Raw genomic sequence first — 20496 nt, forward strand, 5'->3', positions numbered from 1 at the left:
TGGGGCCAACCCAGTGGTGTAATGGTTAAGTTCTCGTGCTCTGCTTTCGCGGCCCAGGGTTCATGGGTTTGGATCATGGACACAGACCTACACACTGCCCATCAAGCCATGCTGTGGCAGCGTCCCACATACAAAAACTAGAGGAAGACTGACACAGATGTTAGCTCAGAGTGAATCTTCCTCAAGTAAAAAGAGGAAGACTGGCAACAGGTGTTAGAGTCAATCTTCCTCATGAAAAAAAGAAAAAGGAAGAAAAAGAACACAGCATAGTTAAATTTACTCTTACTTAGAAACTTGCCTTTGGTGGCCGGCCCCATGGCCGAGTGGTTAAGTTCACGTGCTCCGCTGCAGCGGCCCAGGGTTTTCGCAGTTTGGATCCTGGGCACCGACATGGTGCTGCTCATCAGGCCGTGCTGAGGCAGCATCCCACATGCCACAACTAGAAGGACCCACAACTAAAAATACACAACCGTGTATTGGGGGGCTTTGGGAAGAAAAAGGAAAAATAAAATCTTTAAAAAAAAAGAAACTTGCCTTCAAGATGATTAGTCAGGTAACAAGGTTTCCTATTTAGGTAATAGGGTCTTAAATATTCTCCAGCTTTTTTTTTTTATTAGTACAGAGAAATGTAATCTATAGCAAAGTACATAAATGAACAGAATATTTTAGTTCCAAAAAAATGTTTTCTCTCTGTTCAATATTCTTTGTCCATTTTTCTCTTTTTTTGTGAGGAAGACTGTCCCTGAGCTAACATCTGTGCCAATCTTCCTCTATTTTGTATGTGGGAGGCCACCACAGTATGGCTTGATGAGCTGTGCAGGTCCGTGCCCAGGATCCAAATCTGCGAACCCTGGGCCACCGAAGCGCGGCCTGCAAACTGAACCACTAGGGAACCAGGCCAGCCCTTCCATTTCTCTCTTTTAATTGAGAGTGGACAGAAGGTACAAATAATTGTATGCCACACTCCTCCTCTCATACACTTTCTGACTCTACTTGTGTGCCCACACGTGTGTGTTTGTGGGAGGTGGTGGCTGTAAGAAAACTCAATGCTCATCTTCAAAAATTCAATAGGTAATTGTTACCTTTGCTTCTGTGTGCATCCTGAGAAGGATTTGGGGAATTAATTAGGCAAACACCTTTAAGTTTTGAGTTTAAAATTTAGAAAAAAAAATCCAAATGATTTTTTTTATTGTAGCAGAAAGACTAATTTAAAATTAGTCATCATAACATCATCAAGATAAAGCTTTTCTATTTTGAATACCCTGTTCTTAGCTGGTGACGCTCAATGATTTCATTTTTAAACTCAGCATTATTCTTTACTCATATGATTATCTGAACAATGGTTTAAAGTATTTCAAACAACCAAAAGGCAAAGGATCTATAAAGTCCATAAAGAGAAAACGTGAACTAGGAGATCTTTTAACATTGGAACTTTTTTTGTCTTGGGGACACTGGCCTACTCGAAATTAGGAAAATATTAATTTCGAACCATTTTCCCCCTTAGCCTTAGAAGTTGCTGCTTAGTAGTTGTTTACCATACATAAAGAAAAAACATTTCTGATCTTAATGCTTGTGTTTTCTTTATTTTTTTATATTTTTATTTTATTTTTTATTTTTCCTTCTTCCCAAAGCCCCCCATTACATAGTTGTGTATTTTAGTTGCAGGTCCTTCTAGTTGTGGCATGTGGGACGCAGCCTCAGCGTGGCCTGATGAGCGGTGCCATGTCCACGCCCAGGATCAAAACTGTCAAAACCCTGGGTCGCCAAAGCAGAGCACGCGAACTTAACCACTCGGCCACGGCACTGGCCCCCTGTTTTTGTTTTCTTATATATTCTTTTTTTTTTCCTTTGGGGTTTTTTTTATAGCTCCAAATGCCACAAACCTGAATTTCTGTAAGTTCCATTATTACTCTTTCTAACTGTCTTCCTTTACTTATCTATTTAATATCTATTTAATGTGTTACTGTACTTTAATATTTGACATAAAATCTCTTCATATTTTTGTAATATAACAAACAACATTTTCTTAACGTTACTGTTACATCTGAGAATTTACCAGTATTTTTAAAATAAATGTAATTTTGGGTTGATGTTTTTTAACTACCAGCCTTAGAGATGTAATTTAGGTTCATGAATCAGTTGTATTATCTGCTAACCATGTAATTTTGAGTCTGAGCCACCAACATATGTCTTAATTTCACCCACTGCAAAAATAGGGACCTACTTCATAGGGCTGGTGTGAGGGCCAAATAAGTTATCACACCTATCATGCCCAGCACAGGGCAAAAATGAGCTTTTATCAGGATTGTTTTTGTTGTGAAAGTCTGTAAGTCTTCTTTCGTCTAAATTTCATCTCACTTTCAGTACACAGGATCTTTCTAAGTCCACATTAGAGAATATGATTAACTTTCAATTCTTCGTTTGACTTTTATACCCTGTAAAATTATTCCCCTGAGAAAATTATACATTTTCAGGATTTTAAAGCTTATTTGATTTCCTTACAAGTTTACAAAAGTGTGGTATTCTCATTCAGAATCTAATGTCACTCTTCCAAGCCTCAGCCACCGATTTTAAACTAAAAAGTTTTTTTAATTAAGAAATTCACCTTCGTTTCCCATGAAACTGGGTCGCTTGTGTCATATCTTCCATCACCTCTTGTTTTATGTCATCCAGGAGACACGGGGAACAGCTGGTTAACGACTTTTATTATAATCCTTGACTGATGGGAAGATACCTCAAAAATTATACTATGTAATCCTCCTTTTTATATTGGAGTTCAAAGTTCTCGAAAATATCTTTAACTTGGCTAATATATAAAACAAAGTATTATCCTTTCCTTCACAGCAAACATTAGAATCAGCAGACACTTGTGTGAAATAATTTTTTTATACTTTACAAATTATCCAACTCCTTTCCTAATTGTCTGCTTGGGATTTAGGTAAATTCAGGGCTGGTCTGGGTCAAGAATTAATTTTTTTTTTTGAGGAAGATTAGCCCTGAGCTAACATCTGCTGCCAATCCTCCTCTTTTTGCTGAGGAAGACTGGCCCTGAACTCACATCCATGCCCATCTTCCTCTACTTTAAACGTGTGACGCTTGCCACAGCATGGCTTATTGAGCGGTGCATAGGTCCCCGCTCAGGATTCAAACGGCAAACCCCTAAGCGGAGCACCCGAACTTAACCGCTGTGCCACCAGGCTGGCCCCTGAACTGCTTTCTATCATAATTTTACTTTTTGTAGAATTTGATATAAATGAGATTGTACAGCATGTACTCTCTTTGTCTGGATTCTTTCACTCAGCATAATCATTTTGCGATTCATTCACGCTGATGGACATTATCAGTTCATTGTTATTGCTAAGTAGTATTTCATTCCATGAATATACCACATTTTGTTTATCCATTCGCCCGTTGGCAGACATTTGGACTGTTTCCAGTTTGGGGCTATTATAAATAATGTATAACTGCCGTTCTTTAAGGCAGGAAGGAGGGTGAGCCCATCTAAAGCAAGTTAGATTCTATTTTATTTTATCCTCCTTGTGGGGCATCAGTACCATCATAGAATCCTTTTACTTAGAAAACAAATCTCATACATTTTGGTCATATTACTCCTTTAAATATCAGTGTCTTATGAGTGTTAATTAAGTATCTCTGAATCTTAATCAATATAAGGAAATTCCAGAGCTTCTGAAAGCACACTTCAGAATCAATAATAGAAAATACAAATCGCTCCCACAGTGAGGTAAACTTCGGATAACATAGGGTTTATCTGAGGGAAATGAAGCGAAGTACAGCTCGCAGAACCTATCTTTTGATCTGAAAAACACCAAACTTTCAAGATTCAGGATTCCATTTACTGTACTCACAAATAGAGACCCTGAGAAATCTATGGCTCCAGAACTCCCGGCCAGAGGCGGATACCTGCTTTGCATGCCGGGATTTGTAGTCCGCGGCCGAGCTGTTCTAGTCAAGATGGCGGAGTTGCTAATGACCTGCGCAGAGCGGGCCCCGAGGGAGTCTGGGCCGCGAAGAGATTGGGCGGCGCGGGGACCCCGCAGGCGGGAAGTTAAGACCAGGTGTTAAAACCTTTCCACCAAGGGAAGCCGGAAGCGCTGAAGTCTCGCGAGATCCTGGCGGGGCCCAATGGAACGCGGGCCCCAGCTTATCACTAGGGGTGTCTGTTGGGGGCGGAGCTCCGACGGGAGTGGGCCGGGAGGCGTAGGTGCCCGGCTGAGCGGCGTTCCGGCCGAGCTGCCACTGCGAGGAGCGGAGTCGTGGCCATGAAGGAGGAGAAGGAGCACAGGCCGAAGGAGAAGCGAGTAACCCTCTTGACTCCCCCGGGGGCCACAGGCAGCGGCGGTGGGGCTTCGGGGGACAGCAGCAAAGGGGAAGATAAACAGGATCGAAACAAGGAGAAGAAAGAGGCGCTGAGCAAGGTGCCTGGCCGGCTGTTGGCCCCGGAGAGGGCGGGACGGGTCTGCTGCCTGTGGCGGATGGTTGGGAGTGGGCTGCCCTCCCCTCTCCCAGTCTCCCCCTCTGTCGCTTCACCTGAGTGCAAATGGCATCACCCTCTCTCATCCGCTCGCCCGAAATGGGGGGAGACCCTCCCGGCCAAGCCCTGGGGTGGGAGTGAGGAGGGGGGATTCCCAGACGGGGAGGGCTTAGGTCGGAGCTGGGGGGCGATCACGGGGGGCGGGGAGCGCCAGGAGAGGGAATGCGGAGTGAAGAGGTTGGCTCGGGGAATGATTCGACACTGAAGGGGCGCCAAGGGGGAGAGTAGTTTGTGGTAGGAACGTTAATGGAGGCGAGCTGAGGGGGGGGGGGGGGGTTAATGGTCTGGGGGCCAGATCAGGTGCATACTATTTGGGGAACAGTGAGGGAATTTTTGGTATTTTTTAGAGTTTTGAATTCTTTATGCTGAATGAAGAGGGATTTTGTTTGAGAATGTGTTGGATGTAGCAGGGAAATAGTAATCAATCAAGAGATCGTGGCACCCACAAAAAAGCAGGGTTGGCCTACTAATTTCTTACCACTACGTCGGTTGCAAAAAGGGTGCTAGAAAAGGATGGGATAACCTAGTAAACTGCGCGGCGTCGGGCTAACACAACCTGAGATTTTCCTTGCTTCAGGCAGTTCTCATTTCTAAGTTTTTAAAAACGACGTTATCATTATGTTTGACTAATTCTGAGCAGTAAAAACAGTATTTTCTCCTGGGTTTTTGTAAGCGATCTGATCTTTTAAAGCCCAGCTTTCTTCAGGGACGGTGATTCTTTCAGGCATGACAGAAAATTGATATGTACTAATTTTATTTTCCTCATTCATTTCTTAAGGTGGTAATTCGGAGATTACCTCCTACTTTGACCAAGGAGCAGCTTCAGGAACATCTTCAGCCTATGCCCGAGCATGATTATTTTGAGTTTTTTTCTAATGATACTAGGTAAAATAAATGAATAAAAGAGGGAGGGGGTAAATGGAAAAAGGTTTCTAACATTCTTTTTTATCCTACTACTGTTTTCCATTGATTTTTGAGCCTGTCTCTTTAATATATGCATACTTGTAATTCAGACACCTGCTAGCACATTTACATAATTGCTTTCCTCTCTGCAGTCTGTATCCTCATATGTATGCCAGAGCATACATCAACTTTAAAAACCAAGAGGACATTATTTTGTTCAGGGATCGCTTTGATGGTTATGTATTCCTTGACAATAAAGGTGAGTCCTTGTAACTGAAGGGGAGTTTGTCATTTGTAGGTTTAAGACAATGTGTGTGTATCACGGTGTTTTCTCAATGCCTTCATAGCTTTTCTAAAATCCTGGGTGATAAAATATGCAACAGTTAGAGTTTTACACATTTGAGAATCTTCTAACCATCTTATAAATAGATAGGTGACTTTTCACAGTCTTTGGGTATTTTTGTTAACCTGTTATTTCTGTAGTTTGATCAACTGAATGAAATTACCACTCTTTTCTCCTCCTGTGATAAATTTTTTGCCCGGGATTAGATGTGGTGTTTTGACTGTTTACTAGTTTCAATAGTAATACTGATAAATGACTCTTTAGACTTGTATGTGCAAGTTTTAAACCTTTACTTCTCATCTTGCTTCAAGGACCAACATTTATTTATTTAATTCACATCCTTTAAGCCAGTAGTTCCTGGTTGGAATACTGTTTAACATCCTATGTCATATGTAATTAAAAGATTGAACTTGTTGATTTCCCACTTTGTATCCAGGAGTCTATAGGGAAGAAAAACTTCTGTTTTAACTCTTTTTATTTATTACCTGCTGCTTGCAACATTTAGCCAGAGAATGTCCAAGCTGCCATTTGCCACTTTTCTTTTGGCTTTGCAGTCTTAGGTAAATAATGTGTATTATTGTTGGGTTATTTTTTTTCAGTGTTACTTCAAAGTTGGTAAAAATGAAATCTTTGTCAGGGAATATGCCGGTAAAAGTTGAAGGACTGTCACTGTGTTTGTCCAGCTTTTATTCATCCCCCAAACCAGCTACTTCTCCACTCCAACTTTATTCCAGCAGATAACAATGATTTCCTGGAAATCTGAGTTGTATTTTGTTTCCTCTCTTTTTTATCCTGTACATTTAAACAAGTGATGAATCTTGTCTATGTATTTTTTAATATCTTGTTCATCTAGACTTACTAATACTTTCACACTTTTTGTCCTCTCACCTAACACTTAGACAACCACTGTCTCTAAACTTAAAGGATTTTCCATTTTTTTCCATTTCACTGTAATTCAGTCTGTTATATTGCCATGAAATTAATCTTTTTGAAAATCATGATTGAAGATAGCAGTTGTGAAAAAAAGTCCAAACTTCTTAGCTTCATAGTCAAGGTCCTCTGTAGTCTGGCCTCACTTGTTTTTCTGCCTATCTCCACAATTTCCTGCTGCTTCGGTCTGATTTATCTATTCCTTCTCAAATATATCAGTTATTAATTTAATCTTATTCTGCATTCACTAGGATTTCCAGAATCCTGTTTCCTCATGACTGCTTTGTGATGTGTTCTGGTCAATTCCAGTTATTTTGTTCTGGCTTATGTCTACATGCCAGTGATCTAAGGATAGTGTTTTATACATTGTAAGACATTCTATAGCGGAGATCTGGTGTATTTTTTCCTAGTAGTCACTTTTTTTTATTGAGATATAACTCACCATAAAATTCAATGGTTTTTAGTATATTCACAAAGTTGTGCGACCATCACCACTATGTAATTCCAGAATGTTTTCATCACCCCAGAAAGAATCTTATATCCATTGGCAGTCATCTCCCATTCTTCACTCCTCCTAGCCCCTGGCAACCACTAATCTACTAACTATGGATTTCCCTATTCTGTACATTTCATATAAACAAAATCATATGATATGTGGCCTTTTGTGACTGCTGCTTTCACTTAGCATGTTTTCAAGGTTCATCCATGTTATAGCATGCATCATTACCTCATTCCTTTCCTTGTTTGCATTTTTTAAAACTGGTAAAATACACAAATAAAATTTGCCATCTTAACCATTTTTAAGTGTACAGTTCGGTAGTGTTAAGTACATTCACATTGTTGTCCAGCCAATCTCCAGAACTTTTTTTTAAAGATTTTATTTTTCCTTTTTCTCCCCAAAGCGCCCCCGATACATAGTTGTGTATTTTTAGTTGTGGGTCCTTCTAGTTGTGGCATGTAGGACGCCACCTCAGCGTGACCTGACGAGCGGTGCCATGTCCCTGCCCAGGATCCGAACTGGTGAAACCCTGGGCCGCCGAAACGGAGCATGCGAACTTAACCACTCGGCCACGGGGCAGGCCCCTGGAACTTTTTCATCTTGCAAGACTGAAACTTTACCCATTAAACAACAACTCCTCATTTCCCCCTTTCCCCAGCCCCTGGCAACTACCATTCTACCTCTGTGAGCCACCATTTTGTCTCTATGAAGTTGACCATTCTAGGTACTTTTCATATAAGTGGAATCATAGAGTATTTGACTTTTCATGACTGGCCTATTTCACTTAGCATAATGTCCTCAAAGTTGATCCGTGTTGTAGCATGTGTCAGAATTTCCTTTTTAAGACTGAGTAATATTCCATGGTATGCATGTACTACATTGTTTATTCATTCATCTTTTTTTTTTTTTAAGATTGGCACCTGGGCTAACAACTGTTGCCAATCTTTTTTTTTTCTGCTTTATCTCCCCAAACCCCCCGTGTACACAGTTGTCTATCTTAGTTGCAGGTCCTTCTAGTTGTGGGATGTGGGACGCCGCCTCAACGTGGCCTGACGAGCGGTGCCATGTCCGCGCCCAGGATTCGAACCCTGGGCCGCCGCAGCGGAGTGCTCGAACTTAAGCACTCGGCCACGGAGCCGGCCCCTCATTCATCTTTTGAGGGACATTTGGGTTGCTTCCACCTTTGGCTCTTGTGAATAATGCTGCTATGAACATGGGTGTAGAAATATCTGTTTAAGTCTCTGCTTTCACTTCTTTGAATATATACCCAAAAGTGGAATTGCTGGGTCATATGGTAATTATATTTTTAACTTTTTGAGGAACCACAATACTGTTCTCCATAGCAGCTGCACCGTTTTACCTTCCCACCAGTAATGCACGAGGGTTCTAATTTCTCCACATCCTCGCCAACAGTTGCTAGTTTCTGGTTTTCTTTCCTGTAATAGTAACCATTCTAATGGGTGTGGGGTGATATCTCATTATGGGTTTTGATTTGCATTTCTCTAATGATTAGTGAGGTAATATTTTAATCTTTTCATATGCTTGATCATATAAGCATCTTTTCATATGCTTATTGGCCATTTGTATATCATCTTTGGAGAAATGTCTATTCAAATCCTTTGAACATTTTTTGATCAGGTTATTTTTGTTGTTGTTGATTTGTAGGAGTTCTTTATATATTCTTTATATTGACCCCTATGAGATAAATGATCCACAGATATTTTCTCCTACTCTGTAGGTTGCCTTTTCACACTGTTGATTGTGTCCGTAAGTGCACGGAAGTTTTTAATCTTGATGTAATCCAGTTTATCTGTTTTTTACTTTTGTTGCCTGTGCTTTTGGTGTCCCCTGGTGTATTTTTTAATAACAGCTTTATTGAGATATAATTCACATGCCATAAAATATGTACAGTTCAGTGGGTTTTTTTTTGTATATTCAGAGTTGTGCAGCTGTCACCACAACCTACTTTTAGAACACATTTATCACTCCAAAGAGAAACCCCATACCTATTAGGTGTCACTCCCCATTGTCCCTACCACTAAGCCCCAGCTCAAGGCAACCCCTAATCTACTTTCTATAGATTTGCTTATTCTAGAGATTTCTGATGTATTTTTTCAATGAAAATTAGTTTGTAGATTTTGTTCCTACATATCAAAATATCACACGTTAGAAGTTGAATTTAAATGAGTATTTTACTTCCCTGCCATATCTTTTCATTCTATTATCAGTATGAATTTGGGGTTCCTTTGGTGACATGTTGATTTTAGTTGTCCCAGTGTGATTTATGCCCGTTAGCAGACTCTGTTCAGATGACTGTGACCAAAGGGGGCCTAGAGAGTGATGGGTTGACCCTCTTGTATCCACTTTTGACATTTTCTTTCTTATAGCAAGTGTGGTATTTTTTCTAAACAGGTCAGGAATATCCTGCTATAGTAGAATTTGCACCTTTTCAAAAAGCTGCAAAAAAGAAGACTAAGAAAAGAGATACTAAAGTTGGGACTATCGATGATGGTACAGTATAGCTCTGGTTATGTAATACTATTGCCGTGGGTTTTTAAAAAAAATATTACCTTTGTGGAAATTAACTGGACTCCAATCTTTTAAATAAGAAAACATACGGAATAAAGTTCATGAGAAATATAGTCTGCTGATGAAAGGTTTGCTTAATTGTTAGAATGGAGGTAGCTTTCCTGTAGTTTCCACTCTCTTTAGCTAGTGGCGTTTCATTCCTCCACCATTAAGCAATTTATTGTTGACTATTGAGTAATAAATTACTTTAGGTTTGTTGATTAGAAGACACTGGGAAAAAATCAGATGTTTCAAAGTACAATTCCTTAAGGCCTCTTACCATTTTTATGGTTATTTAACTTTTTTTTTTATAAAGAGGAAGACTCATCACTGAGGGCTGTGATGGAAAAATTTCTGTACTTTAGTAACTTAATATAAAGTAGCTAAAGTGACCAGTCCTATTTTCTAGGCTTTGAATATACAGTTAACTGCACACATAGTAATTACATTGAAGTGAAAAACAGGAACTGAAAAACTGGAATAATTGCCATTTAAGGTAAAGTGGATCCAGATTTTGAGATCTCTGTAATGTTGTTATCTTGGATAAGGACTTAGCTGCAATATTTTATATCAGATTGATATTTTAGAATCACCTAGCTTGATTTCCATTATTTATTACCATTACTTTATAAAGAAAACACAGAAAAGACTCAGCCTGCAGCTGCTTATTGATTATATCATAGATTCAGACCTGAAAGACTAGATCAAGTGACATGCTCCACAGTGCATAGAAACTTCAAATACAAGTAGTATAATGCCTCAGATGTATTACCCTTTCTATGTCAGCAGCATCTAGGAAAGAACTCCAGGAATTACCATCACCTCCAGGCCACATCTAGACATCCCCCCTAATTTATCTTTTTGGAACACCTGATTTTCATATGTTGTTTACTTATAATGAGGTGTGCCCATACAGGAATTGTTTACATGCCATACGTAATACTCTCTGAAGGTCCTGTGACTGTAACTTTCAGTTCTCCCCTAAGTGTCACTCTGGATTGGTAGGAGCAGTGACTTTTAAAAGCAAACCACTTAACATTCCTGGAGGGTCTGTTATAATGTGTGGTGTCTCATTTCCTGGACCCTGACACCAGACTCCCTTAGTGGGCATCCCTAGTAGGAGTTCTGAGAGTAAGTGACCAATAAAGCCCTAAATAATTTATCTTGTGGTTACACTATACCATGGTTAGGTTTATTTTCAGGCTTCCATGAAGTAGAAAATTATCTTCTTTGATAAATAATAAATATTTTGATACTTTCATAAAAAACATCTTCTTAGATAAATAATAAAAATTATCTTCTTTGATAAATATCCTCAATAATATTTCCCGTTTTGTTTAAAGTCTGCTATATTTTCTGTTTATTTAAACAATTATTTAGATCCAGAATATAGAAAATTTTTGGAAAGTTATGCTGCAGATAATGAGAAAATGACATCTACTCCAGAGACACTGCTAGAGGAAATAGAAGCAAAAAATAGAGAATTAATAGGTAAGTGAGCACAAGGAATTAAGGGCAGTGGCTTTTTCATCAGAAAACCTACCTGTCTGACTCCTACTTCTGTCGCTTGCTATGTGACCAAGGGGAAGCCACTAACTTCTCTGAGACTCTGTTTCTACTATAAAATGCAGATGATAGTGCCTGCCTCACAGGATTATGAGAATGTGTGGATAAGATGGGAAAAATTATCTGTGGCCTATTTAGTGCCACATAAATGTAATATAAGTAGTCAAAGTTTGAAGACTCTTGGGACCTTTAGATGTTAGTAAGCCTTTAAAGATTAATTGGTGTTTTCTAGTAAAGAAGCTCACATTCCTAAAAGAAGATGACCTGAAAATATCAAAAGATGAAATTAGTTACTGCAAAACTGAAAACCTCTTGAGAAATTCTAGCTTGAATGTTGGTTTATTAGTTAAGTTGTCACCACTCAGTTAGCTCTAAACATAAGCATAGCCTCTGACCTAGGATTTCCACTCCTAGGAATTTATCTGAAGGAAGTATGCTTTCAAAAAGCTAGCTACAAGGCCAGATAGCATTGTTCAGAATATTGAAAAATGAATTAAATATTCCTTAAAACTTGGTTTTTATTAATGGATGCATAATATAAGCCCATCTCTGATAATTTCCTTAGGATAAATTCCCAGAAGTGGAATTATGGGGTCAAAAGTATTAGATATTTTTAGCCTTTTCCCTCAATTTCTTCCCAGTGAACAAATTTATACTCCCATCTATAAAACAAGAGAATGTCCTTTGCACTGAATCCTCGCCAACATTGGGAATTACTCTTTTAAAAAACTGTTTGATTGTTTTAACTTGAATTTCTTCATTTTTTAAAAAGTATTTTAAACCTTCAGAATTGAAATAGAATACTATAAAATTTCTTTCCGATACTATAGTTGTGAACTTTCTGTTTAAGGGGTATAGTTTTCCCACCTTGGGTGGTTGGTAGGGAATGTCAGAAAATGGAATCCTTTTCTAGGGGTTGATAAGTATTATTAATAATCTGTTTACATTTATGTAGCTAAAAAGACAACCCCACTTTTGAGCTTCCTGAAAAACAAGCAGGTAAACCTTTTGTTTTTATAGTTCTCTCAATACTTTTATTTCATTGATTCACATTCTGTCAACATAAGAGCATTGGGATCCTATAGGAGAAATAGCTGCTTTTTGTACCATTATTCTAAAGATCTGGCCCACTGGCCTCACTCTCTGGCCCTCTCCTTCACTCTGGTTATTGGACCAAAGATTCAGTCTGCAAACCCAGAGTCCTTAGACACTCTTGATTTTCTGAAAGCCCCTGGCAATAGAGCAAGGCAGCAGTGGGAGATTCTGATACTAGCAGGCCGTGGTCTTTATTCTCTCTCATATTCTGAATGGGGTGGGGAGGGGTTAAGGAGGTAGAGTCCCACTTTGTAGAAAGTAGGAAGGAAAGATGATCCAGTTTAGTGGGTCCCCACCATACCTTCGGGATTGATTAAGTTTTTCATGATGATTATCTCGTTTGAAGGCTTGTGTTGATGTTTCTTTCTAGAGAATGAGAGAAGAAAAAAGAGAAGAAAGAAGGAGGCGAGAAATAGAAAGAAAAAGACAAAGAGAAGAAGAGAGGAGGAAATGGAAAGAAGAAGAGAAACGAAAAAGGAAAGATATAGAAAAGCTAAAGAAGATAGACAGAGTTCCAGAAAGGGACAAATTAAAGGATGAACCAAAGATTAAGGTAAGAAAATAACTTAAACTGACTGCATGTTGCTGAAAATTGCATGTATCTACTTCTTTAAATATGCATGCATCTTGTGTTGGTGTAAATGTAGTTTTTTGGTTTTGTTTTTGTCGTTTTTGGGGGGAGTGAAACAATAGAAATCTTTCCTTTGATACTAATAGTATTATTTTTTAAGTTTAAGATAATTTAAAAGAATTAAGTAGTTTACATTATATTTCTTCAGTGCAGATCTGTGTTATTTTTAATCATCGAAAATGTTCAATTTGGGGATTATTCAATTCTTCATAAATAAGGGCTTAGGGCTGGCTGGCATGAATTGTGGGTTTTATTCAGCTTTTCCTTCATATTTGATACATGAAGTTGCTTCATCTGTTTGTTTTCCACTGTCTTCAGGTACACAGGTTTCTGTTACAAGCTGTGAATCAGAAAAATGTAAGGACCAAGTCCATGATACAGAGCACCTAGTATCATGTCACACACACAGGTCTTAGTTAATAAGTCCTTTTGGTGGTGGTGGTAGTGTTACCTGTAGAAACTCCTTCAGACTGGCTTGAGTCTTCTTAAAAGCTGAGCCATTTTAAATACCTACTTTAGAACGAAGCTCAGATGACTTCCTGATGCTCTGCTGTGTACCCAGAAGCTTCAGCAGTATACAGCTAGAGAACAACCATGCCTCAATAGCTCTTTCTCTTCTTTTTCTCTGCCTCTCATAACTGGCTGCCTTGTGGGAATACTAGGGAGAAATGTCCTGCATTACCTGCTTTCCCCTCTTACATGATCCCCCACGTTGTGTTTTTGCATCTACCTGGGAATCTGAGCAACAGATTCTGATTAACACATTGCATGTAGGGAGAGGAAAACCTATAGAAAGCTCCCAGCCTTGCTGCTTCCCTTCTGAGGGCGTGGCTTGGGCAGCCCCTGTTCCAGTGAACTTCCTGGGGAAGTACTAGTACCTGGGACTTCAGAGAAAGCCAGAAAATCTCCGAGATGGTGGCAGGGTCTCCTCCTTTTTACCGCCTCAAAATTCAGCAGTTGATGTGGCTAGGGTTCCCCAAGGCTCTCCAGGGCTCATTATTGGTGCTGAGGGGCTTGACAGCAGGGTGGGGAGGTTCCCATCTTAATTCCTTCTAGCATTCTCTCTGTCCTCCATGCCACACTTGACTTGACTTGCTATTCCTAATTATCAGCAAGGCAGAGGTAGAGCCAGCCATGCTAGAGACATTTGTTAATGTTCTTATTAGAGTAATGAACATCTTGGCTTCTAACAGAGATGTTCATTCGAGAAATAAGAACACTTCCAATGAAACCTGCACGTGGTATCCTCACTTCACGCTGATGCCTTAGGGTCCAGCTGGACCCGCCGTTTGCAGTGGCTGGCTGTGTGCTGCAGTACTTCACGCTTCAGTCTCGTGGTGCTTTGCCTTTTGCTTGGTGACTGTATGATGCCTTCACCCTGAGATGAACCTTTGTATGATGCCTTCATTCTGAGACTCGAAATTCTTCTATTTTGCCTAAGGATCTCTCTGAATATCCAACACTTAGGGGTATTCCAGAGAGATTTGTAGTATTGGTGTGAGAATGAAACTTTTGTTAGCAATTTGGACTTTATAAACCACTTTTATTTTAGAATTGCATTCTGTCATATATATATATATGACATTGAGCAGAGTTCCTACTCAGTAGGTATGGAACTTCACTGTTCCGTTGTATGAGGTATTTGGATTTTCAAGTCAAAATGCCAAATAATTCTTGCTCTTCACCTCTAATAATATGATTGTACCATCATAAGTATGTTACTCTCAGGCTCAAGGCAAAATTATTCTTGCAATGGATCTCTCCTTTGGTGACCAAGGTATTTGTCATTCCAAGCACTACATTAAAACAGTCCAACAGTAATGATATGCCTAGTATTTTAAATTGTGGCATGGGTTCCCATCAAGTTACATCGATGTGCTGGTTTGCTACAGAAGGCATGCTTGGAAGTGTGCCTTGGTTCACTTAAAGGTTGACCCAACTAAAGCCAAAGGAGTGTTGATCCTATTGCCACAAAGTGATTAAACCACTGCATTTGAGTGGATAACACTTTCACATTAATGGCATCCTTTTAGTAAATTACTGCTCTTGTGCCTAGTTGTTCATCTGAAAGTTTAGGAGTACCTGCAGAGATAGGGGCCTTCTATAGTCTAAATTTAAAATATTTAGTATATTTTCTTTGATAGAATCAGAAGACAATGTCTCGTTCTTCAAAATAAAAATAAATTTGTTCTCTTTAAAGCTGCTCAAGAAGCCAGAAAAAGGAGATGAAAAAGAATTGGACAAAAGAGAAAAAGCCAAGAAACTGGACAAAGAGAATCTGAACGATGAAAGAGCCAGTGGGCAAAGTTGCACATTGCCCAAGCGTTCTGATGGTGAACTTAAAGAGGAAAAGCCTAGGAGGTCGGTAGTCAGGGGCTCTTTGGTACATTTGTTTTCAGTGTGTTTCTAGATGCCAGTTTTACTGCTGTGTCCTGGACTCGTACCTAAATTAAGATACGCTGTTTTGCGAGGGGTGGGGGGAGAAAGAGGAAAAGTTTCAAATATTCTAGTATCTTAATCTGGGTGAATGACTTTTGGTTTTTGTTATGTTTTTCAAAACGCTATATCTTTGTACTCGTCCAAAAGTGCAACCTCATTGTAGTGGCCAAGTCTCAATCAGAGTGTTCCTGCATTTGTGACTAGATCTTTGAGGGTCACTCTGAGATTTGTTTGTCATGCAGACCTGAAGATGAGAGTGGCAGGGACTACAGGGAGAGGGACCGGGATTACGAACGTGATCAAGAGCGCATACTTCGGGAGAGAGAGAGACTCAAGCGGCAAGAAGAAGAGCGCCGCAGGCAGAAGGAGCGCTACGAGAAGGAGAAGGCTTTTAAAAGGAAGGAGGAGGAAGTGAAAAAAGAGAAAGAAGCACTTCGGGATAAAGGGAAGAAGACTGAAAGTACAGAATCAGTAGGCAGCTCAGAAAAAACTGAAAAGAAAGAGGAAGTGGTTAAGAGAGATCGCATAAGAAACAAGGTGCTGCTTTTCGTTACCCTTGTTTATTTTCCTGAGGATTTTTTGTTGCTTTTCCTGCGCGTGTATAGGAAAGGGCTAGCTCACTGTTTACTATAGAATTTTTAAAGGGGAACTTTAACTATCTGCAATTTTTTTCCAGTATTGTTTGGGTCCTTTTATTAACTTATTATAGAAATTTCAAACATAAACATAAAAGTAGAGAGAACAGAGAATAATATGATGTACCCATCACCCAGCTTCAACAATTACCAGCTCGTGGCCAGCCTTCTTTCTACTCTACCCCATCCCTACCCCTACTGGATTATTTGCAAGCAAATCCTAGACATAATTTCTTCTTTAAATATGTCCATATTAGAGATAAAGACTGTTGTTCTTAATAATATAACACCAATAGCATTTCACACACACACCCAACTAACAATAATTCCTTGATATCCTACCTACTCAGTGTTCAGATTTTCCCAATTGTCTCATTAATATCTTCTTTTATAGGCTCTAAACAAAGTCCACAAATTGTATTTGCTTGGAATGTTTCCTTAAGTCTCTTTTAATGTAAACAATGCCCCCTCCTTTTGTTTTCCTACCATTTATTTGTTGCAGAAACCAGTTTGTCCTGTAGAGCTTCTAATGGTCCGGATTGGCTAATTACATCCTTGGGGTATCATTTAACATGTTCCTCTATCTTCTGTGTTTCCTTGAAAACTGGTAGTTATATCTAGGGTAGGGGTCAGCAAATTTTGTCTGTAAATGTCCAGATAGTAAATATTTTAGGCTTTGTGGGTCATATGGTCTCTGTCACAACCACTAAGTTCTATAGGAAAGCAGGCATAGACAGTATGTAAAAGAATGAGTGTGGCTGTGTGCCAGTCAAACTTTATTCACAAAAATAGTTGGCCATCACCTAGTGGCCTGAATATATTCTGGTTCAGTTTTTGGCAAGAATACCTCATAGGTAGTGGTGTACACTTCCTATTGGATCATATCAGGAAGCATACAGTGTCTGGGTGTCCTTTTAGTGTGATGTTATGATTGATTAGTAGCAGTTGTATCGTGGTTGTGTAATAGGATGTCCTTGTTCTTAGGATATACAAGCTGAAATATTTAGGGATGAAGGGTCATGATGCCTGCAACGTACTCTCAAATGGTTCTGCAAAAATAATAATAATGTGTATATATGTTTGTGTGCACACACACTAGAGACAGAAAAGGCACATGTGACAAAAGGTTAGCAACTGAATCTAGGAGAAGGGTATTAGGTATTCATTGTACAAGTTTTACAACATTTCTATAGATTTAAAATTTTTCAGGATAAAAAGTTGAAAAACAACTGATTGGTAGGTTCAGGCATTGTAAGCCTGATCCATCTGTCATAAAAAATTTCATCAGCCTTTCTCCTAATGATTTCGCTTAGGTTCATTATTTCATGTGTTAGGGGGGGTTGGCCAATGGTGAGATAAGAATTCTGCCTTTCCGGTTGCATTTATTATCTGATGTTCTTCTATAAACAGGAATTTTCCCTCATCAGCTGTTCGGTTAGCCTGAAATTCAGTTTACACAGGAAAGGCAAGATAAGCACTTGATCTTTTCCCTTTATTTACCAGTATTCAGAGTAATGAGTTAGTGTCCCAGCAACTTCTAGGGGTTATCAATGAGTTTTGTTTTCTTTAGTCTTTAAGAGCTCATGGATTTAGAAATATGTGGTGCATTCCAACTTGTTATTATCAGTTAATTTTCCTTCTTGATGTTTAAATTGTCCCATCTTTGCACATTGGGAGCCCCATCATCCATTTCTCTACTATGCAGGATTCTCATCTGTTTTAACATTTCATCTTGTGAAAACAGTGACATATTTTGCTGGAATTAGTCAATTGAGAATAATGCTTTAAGGCTAACTTTCATACATCAGGGAGACAGGGTAAGGAAGCCTCATGTAATTTTTTGTTGGATTCTAAAAAAGGCCTATACATCTAAGTTTTCCAGGATCATATTGCCATAAACCAAATACATTACTTGAACTGAGAGATACATGGTGACTTTATTGAGGCTTATTTAAGAATATGACATCAAAAGTACCACCTAGAGAATCTCAAGCTGGGGTGTTACATTGTCATACCTGAATTAAGAAACAGTCGTGTTTGTTGCAAGTTACATGGGGTCTGAGCTCATAACTTCAGGGAGGTCTCCACTTAAGACTTTGCATTCTTTATTATCGTTGTTTTTACTCCCCAAATTTTCTTATGTGGTGATGCATTTTAAAGTCAATTTCCTGATGGGGAGGAGAGCTAGGCAATGGCTATGGTTTTTAAGTAAAAAAAAATTCAGTCTGATTCAGTTCATCTTGAGATGGTTAAGAAAATTTGGCAGTAGATTTATTAAAAAATTTCCCTAGGCATATAAAATATTTATGAAATGGTTGCTTTTCTTTGGAGATAGAGGAAAGGAACTGGGCAGTTAGAAGCAAATTAACCATCAACACTTACTGTCACATACTGTGCCTTCACATTTTTGGTCTTATATGAGTTGTTCTTGGTATATATCAATGCATAACTTATAACACTGAAAATCCCCTGTAAACGTTTAGTAACAATGTTGTAATATTAACATTTCATTTTACTTTAGGATCGCCCAGCAATGCAGCTTTACCAACCAGGAGCTCGAAGCCGAAATCGACTCTGTCCCCCTGATGACAGCACCAAGTCTGGAGATTCAGCAATAGAAAAAAAGCAGGAAAGTGGTATTAGCCATAGAAAAGAAGGAGAGGAGTGATAAGTCCAACTGGCCTTAGGTGTCCTGACTGTCTAGGCAGCCAAAGAGCACGTATTAAGCAATCCAGAAGTGCCTTCAGGGCAAAGGAATAGAGAGAGAGAAAGGGGGTCGCTGTGCTGGTGGGGTACACTGCAGAGGAGTATGTTTTGTGTCAAAGCAGGAACCTGATAGCAGGTTCAGATTGGAAGTACAATTTCATTTTTTATGCAGTTCCTACAAATTAATTTCAAAGTGTCAGACAAAGATGAGGGAGAGGACATGGATTGCAATTTGCAAGCAGGAAATGTCGAGTGAGGACTTAATTAGGTATGACACAAGAAGAAAAGAGAGCTGGCTCTAAAATCAAAAGGTTTTGTTAATCCTGGATTGAATTTTCCTAATCTGAGTGGAGCAAAGTCACTTTGAAGTCTTGTTCAGATCTAGTTATAGTCATTGTTGGTGATAACTGTTGACTTTGTATAGTGTAGAAGCAACAAGCATGTAATTGTAGTACAAGTACAGTGAAGGCTATAACAAATTTTCGCTTCTGCAAAAATTTAAATAGTCATGTTCTGTCTATATCCTCTGTCCTAAAGTTTTAGGTTTAGCTTTTTGTTTGCCTATGTGAGCTTAGCATAAAGAATATTTTTAAATGTTTCCTTTTACCTTTAGCAATTTTTATATTAATAAGTAAAATTTAACCCTTGTTTGGTTCTTGACAATCCAGTCTTTGTTTTATCTTAGGTCTCATGATCTGAGTGCATACCCTCCCCAGGAAGGAAACTGCACCAGTTTTTGTTCCTGTTAGATGGCAACTTTCAGTCTTAGCTTGTTTTGCATTGATGTCAATAAATATCAACATTGCTCAAGTATGAAGCTATGTGTGTTTATTAACTTTACTAAATAGCTATTAGTTTTAAGAAGTTAAACTTTTGATACTGAATTAACCTCTTGGGAATTTTGAAAGGGGATGAAAGATATTTGTTTCTGCCTTCACTAGCATTATGCCTTTATTTTGCCCACCAAGAAGATGAAATCATAGTTCACTACACTTGTTCCATAAGAACGAAAATGTTTGGACATCCTTGGGCTGCTGCTTAATTTTCATTCTGCCAGCTTCTCCTAATGTGGCGTCAGTTTGCCTTTACTTCATAAGTTACTGCTTTATGTTTTACTCAGCTTTTAGAAACCAGTATCCTCCCCGCTCCCCCCCATCCGCCAAGCAGCAGGTAAAGAGGAAGAGCCATCGAAGATGACTAAAAGAGACTGGTTCGGGGGCCGGCCTGGTGGCACAGCGGTTAAGCACACACGTTCAGCTTCGGGCAGCCCGGGGCTTGCCGGTTCGGATCCCGGGTGCGGACATGGCACCGCTTCGCAAGCCATGCTGTGGTAGGCGTCCCACATATGAAGTAGAGGAAGATGGGCACGGATGTTAGCCAGTCTTCTTCAGCAAAAAGAGGAAGATTGGCAGCAGACGTTAGCTCAGGGCTAATCTTCCTCAAAAAAAAAAGAATGGTTCTTAACTAGGAGAGAGTACTAAAATAAGGGTAGGGAAAATTTTGAGGAGGAGAATGGCTGGCAGTGTCCCATGCCACAGAGAGGTTAAGGAAGATAAGAAATGTGAAGTGTTAATTGGATTTGCCAGTATTGAGGTCATTAGTGAACTGGTGAGGCAGAAACCATGTTAC

At 39.2% G+C, this 20496-nt stretch overlaps 1 protein-coding gene across 3 annotated transcripts; it reads left to right on the forward strand.

Annotated features, from left to right (window-relative positions):
• The first annotated feature begins 4012 nt into the window (after positions 1-4012).
• UPF3B (UPF3B regulator of nonsense mediated mRNA decay) lies at positions 4013-19680 on the forward strand. 3 transcript variants are annotated; one of them, XM_046673533.1, is made up of 11 exons: positions 4016-4436; positions 5331-5437; positions 5608-5714; positions 9640-9738; positions 11176-11286; positions 12317-12360; positions 12827-13009; positions 13406-13444; positions 15288-15448; positions 15769-16063; positions 18683-19680. In XM_046673533.1, the coding sequence occupies exons 1-11, from the start codon at positions 4281-4283 to the stop codon at positions 18827-18829; spliced, it is 1449 nt and encodes a 482-aa protein (XP_046529489.1). In that variant the 5' UTR covers positions 4016-4280; the 3' UTR covers positions 18830-19680. The 3 variants fall into 3 exon arrangements, with proteins under 3 accessions (XP_046529491.1, XP_046529489.1, XP_046529490.1); XM_046673535.1 differs by lacking the exon at positions 9640-9738 and having other exon boundaries at positions 4013-4436; XM_046673534.1 differs by lacking the exon at positions 13406-13444.
• The last annotated feature ends 816 nt before the right edge of the window (positions 19681-20496 follow it).

The sequence above is a fragment of the Equus quagga genome, chromosome 10 (assembly GCF_021613505.1).
Source record: "Equus quagga isolate Etosha38 chromosome 10, UCLA_HA_Equagga_1.0, whole genome shotgun sequence".
Taxonomy (NCBI): domain Eukaryota; kingdom Metazoa; phylum Chordata; class Mammalia; order Perissodactyla; family Equidae; genus Equus; species Equus quagga.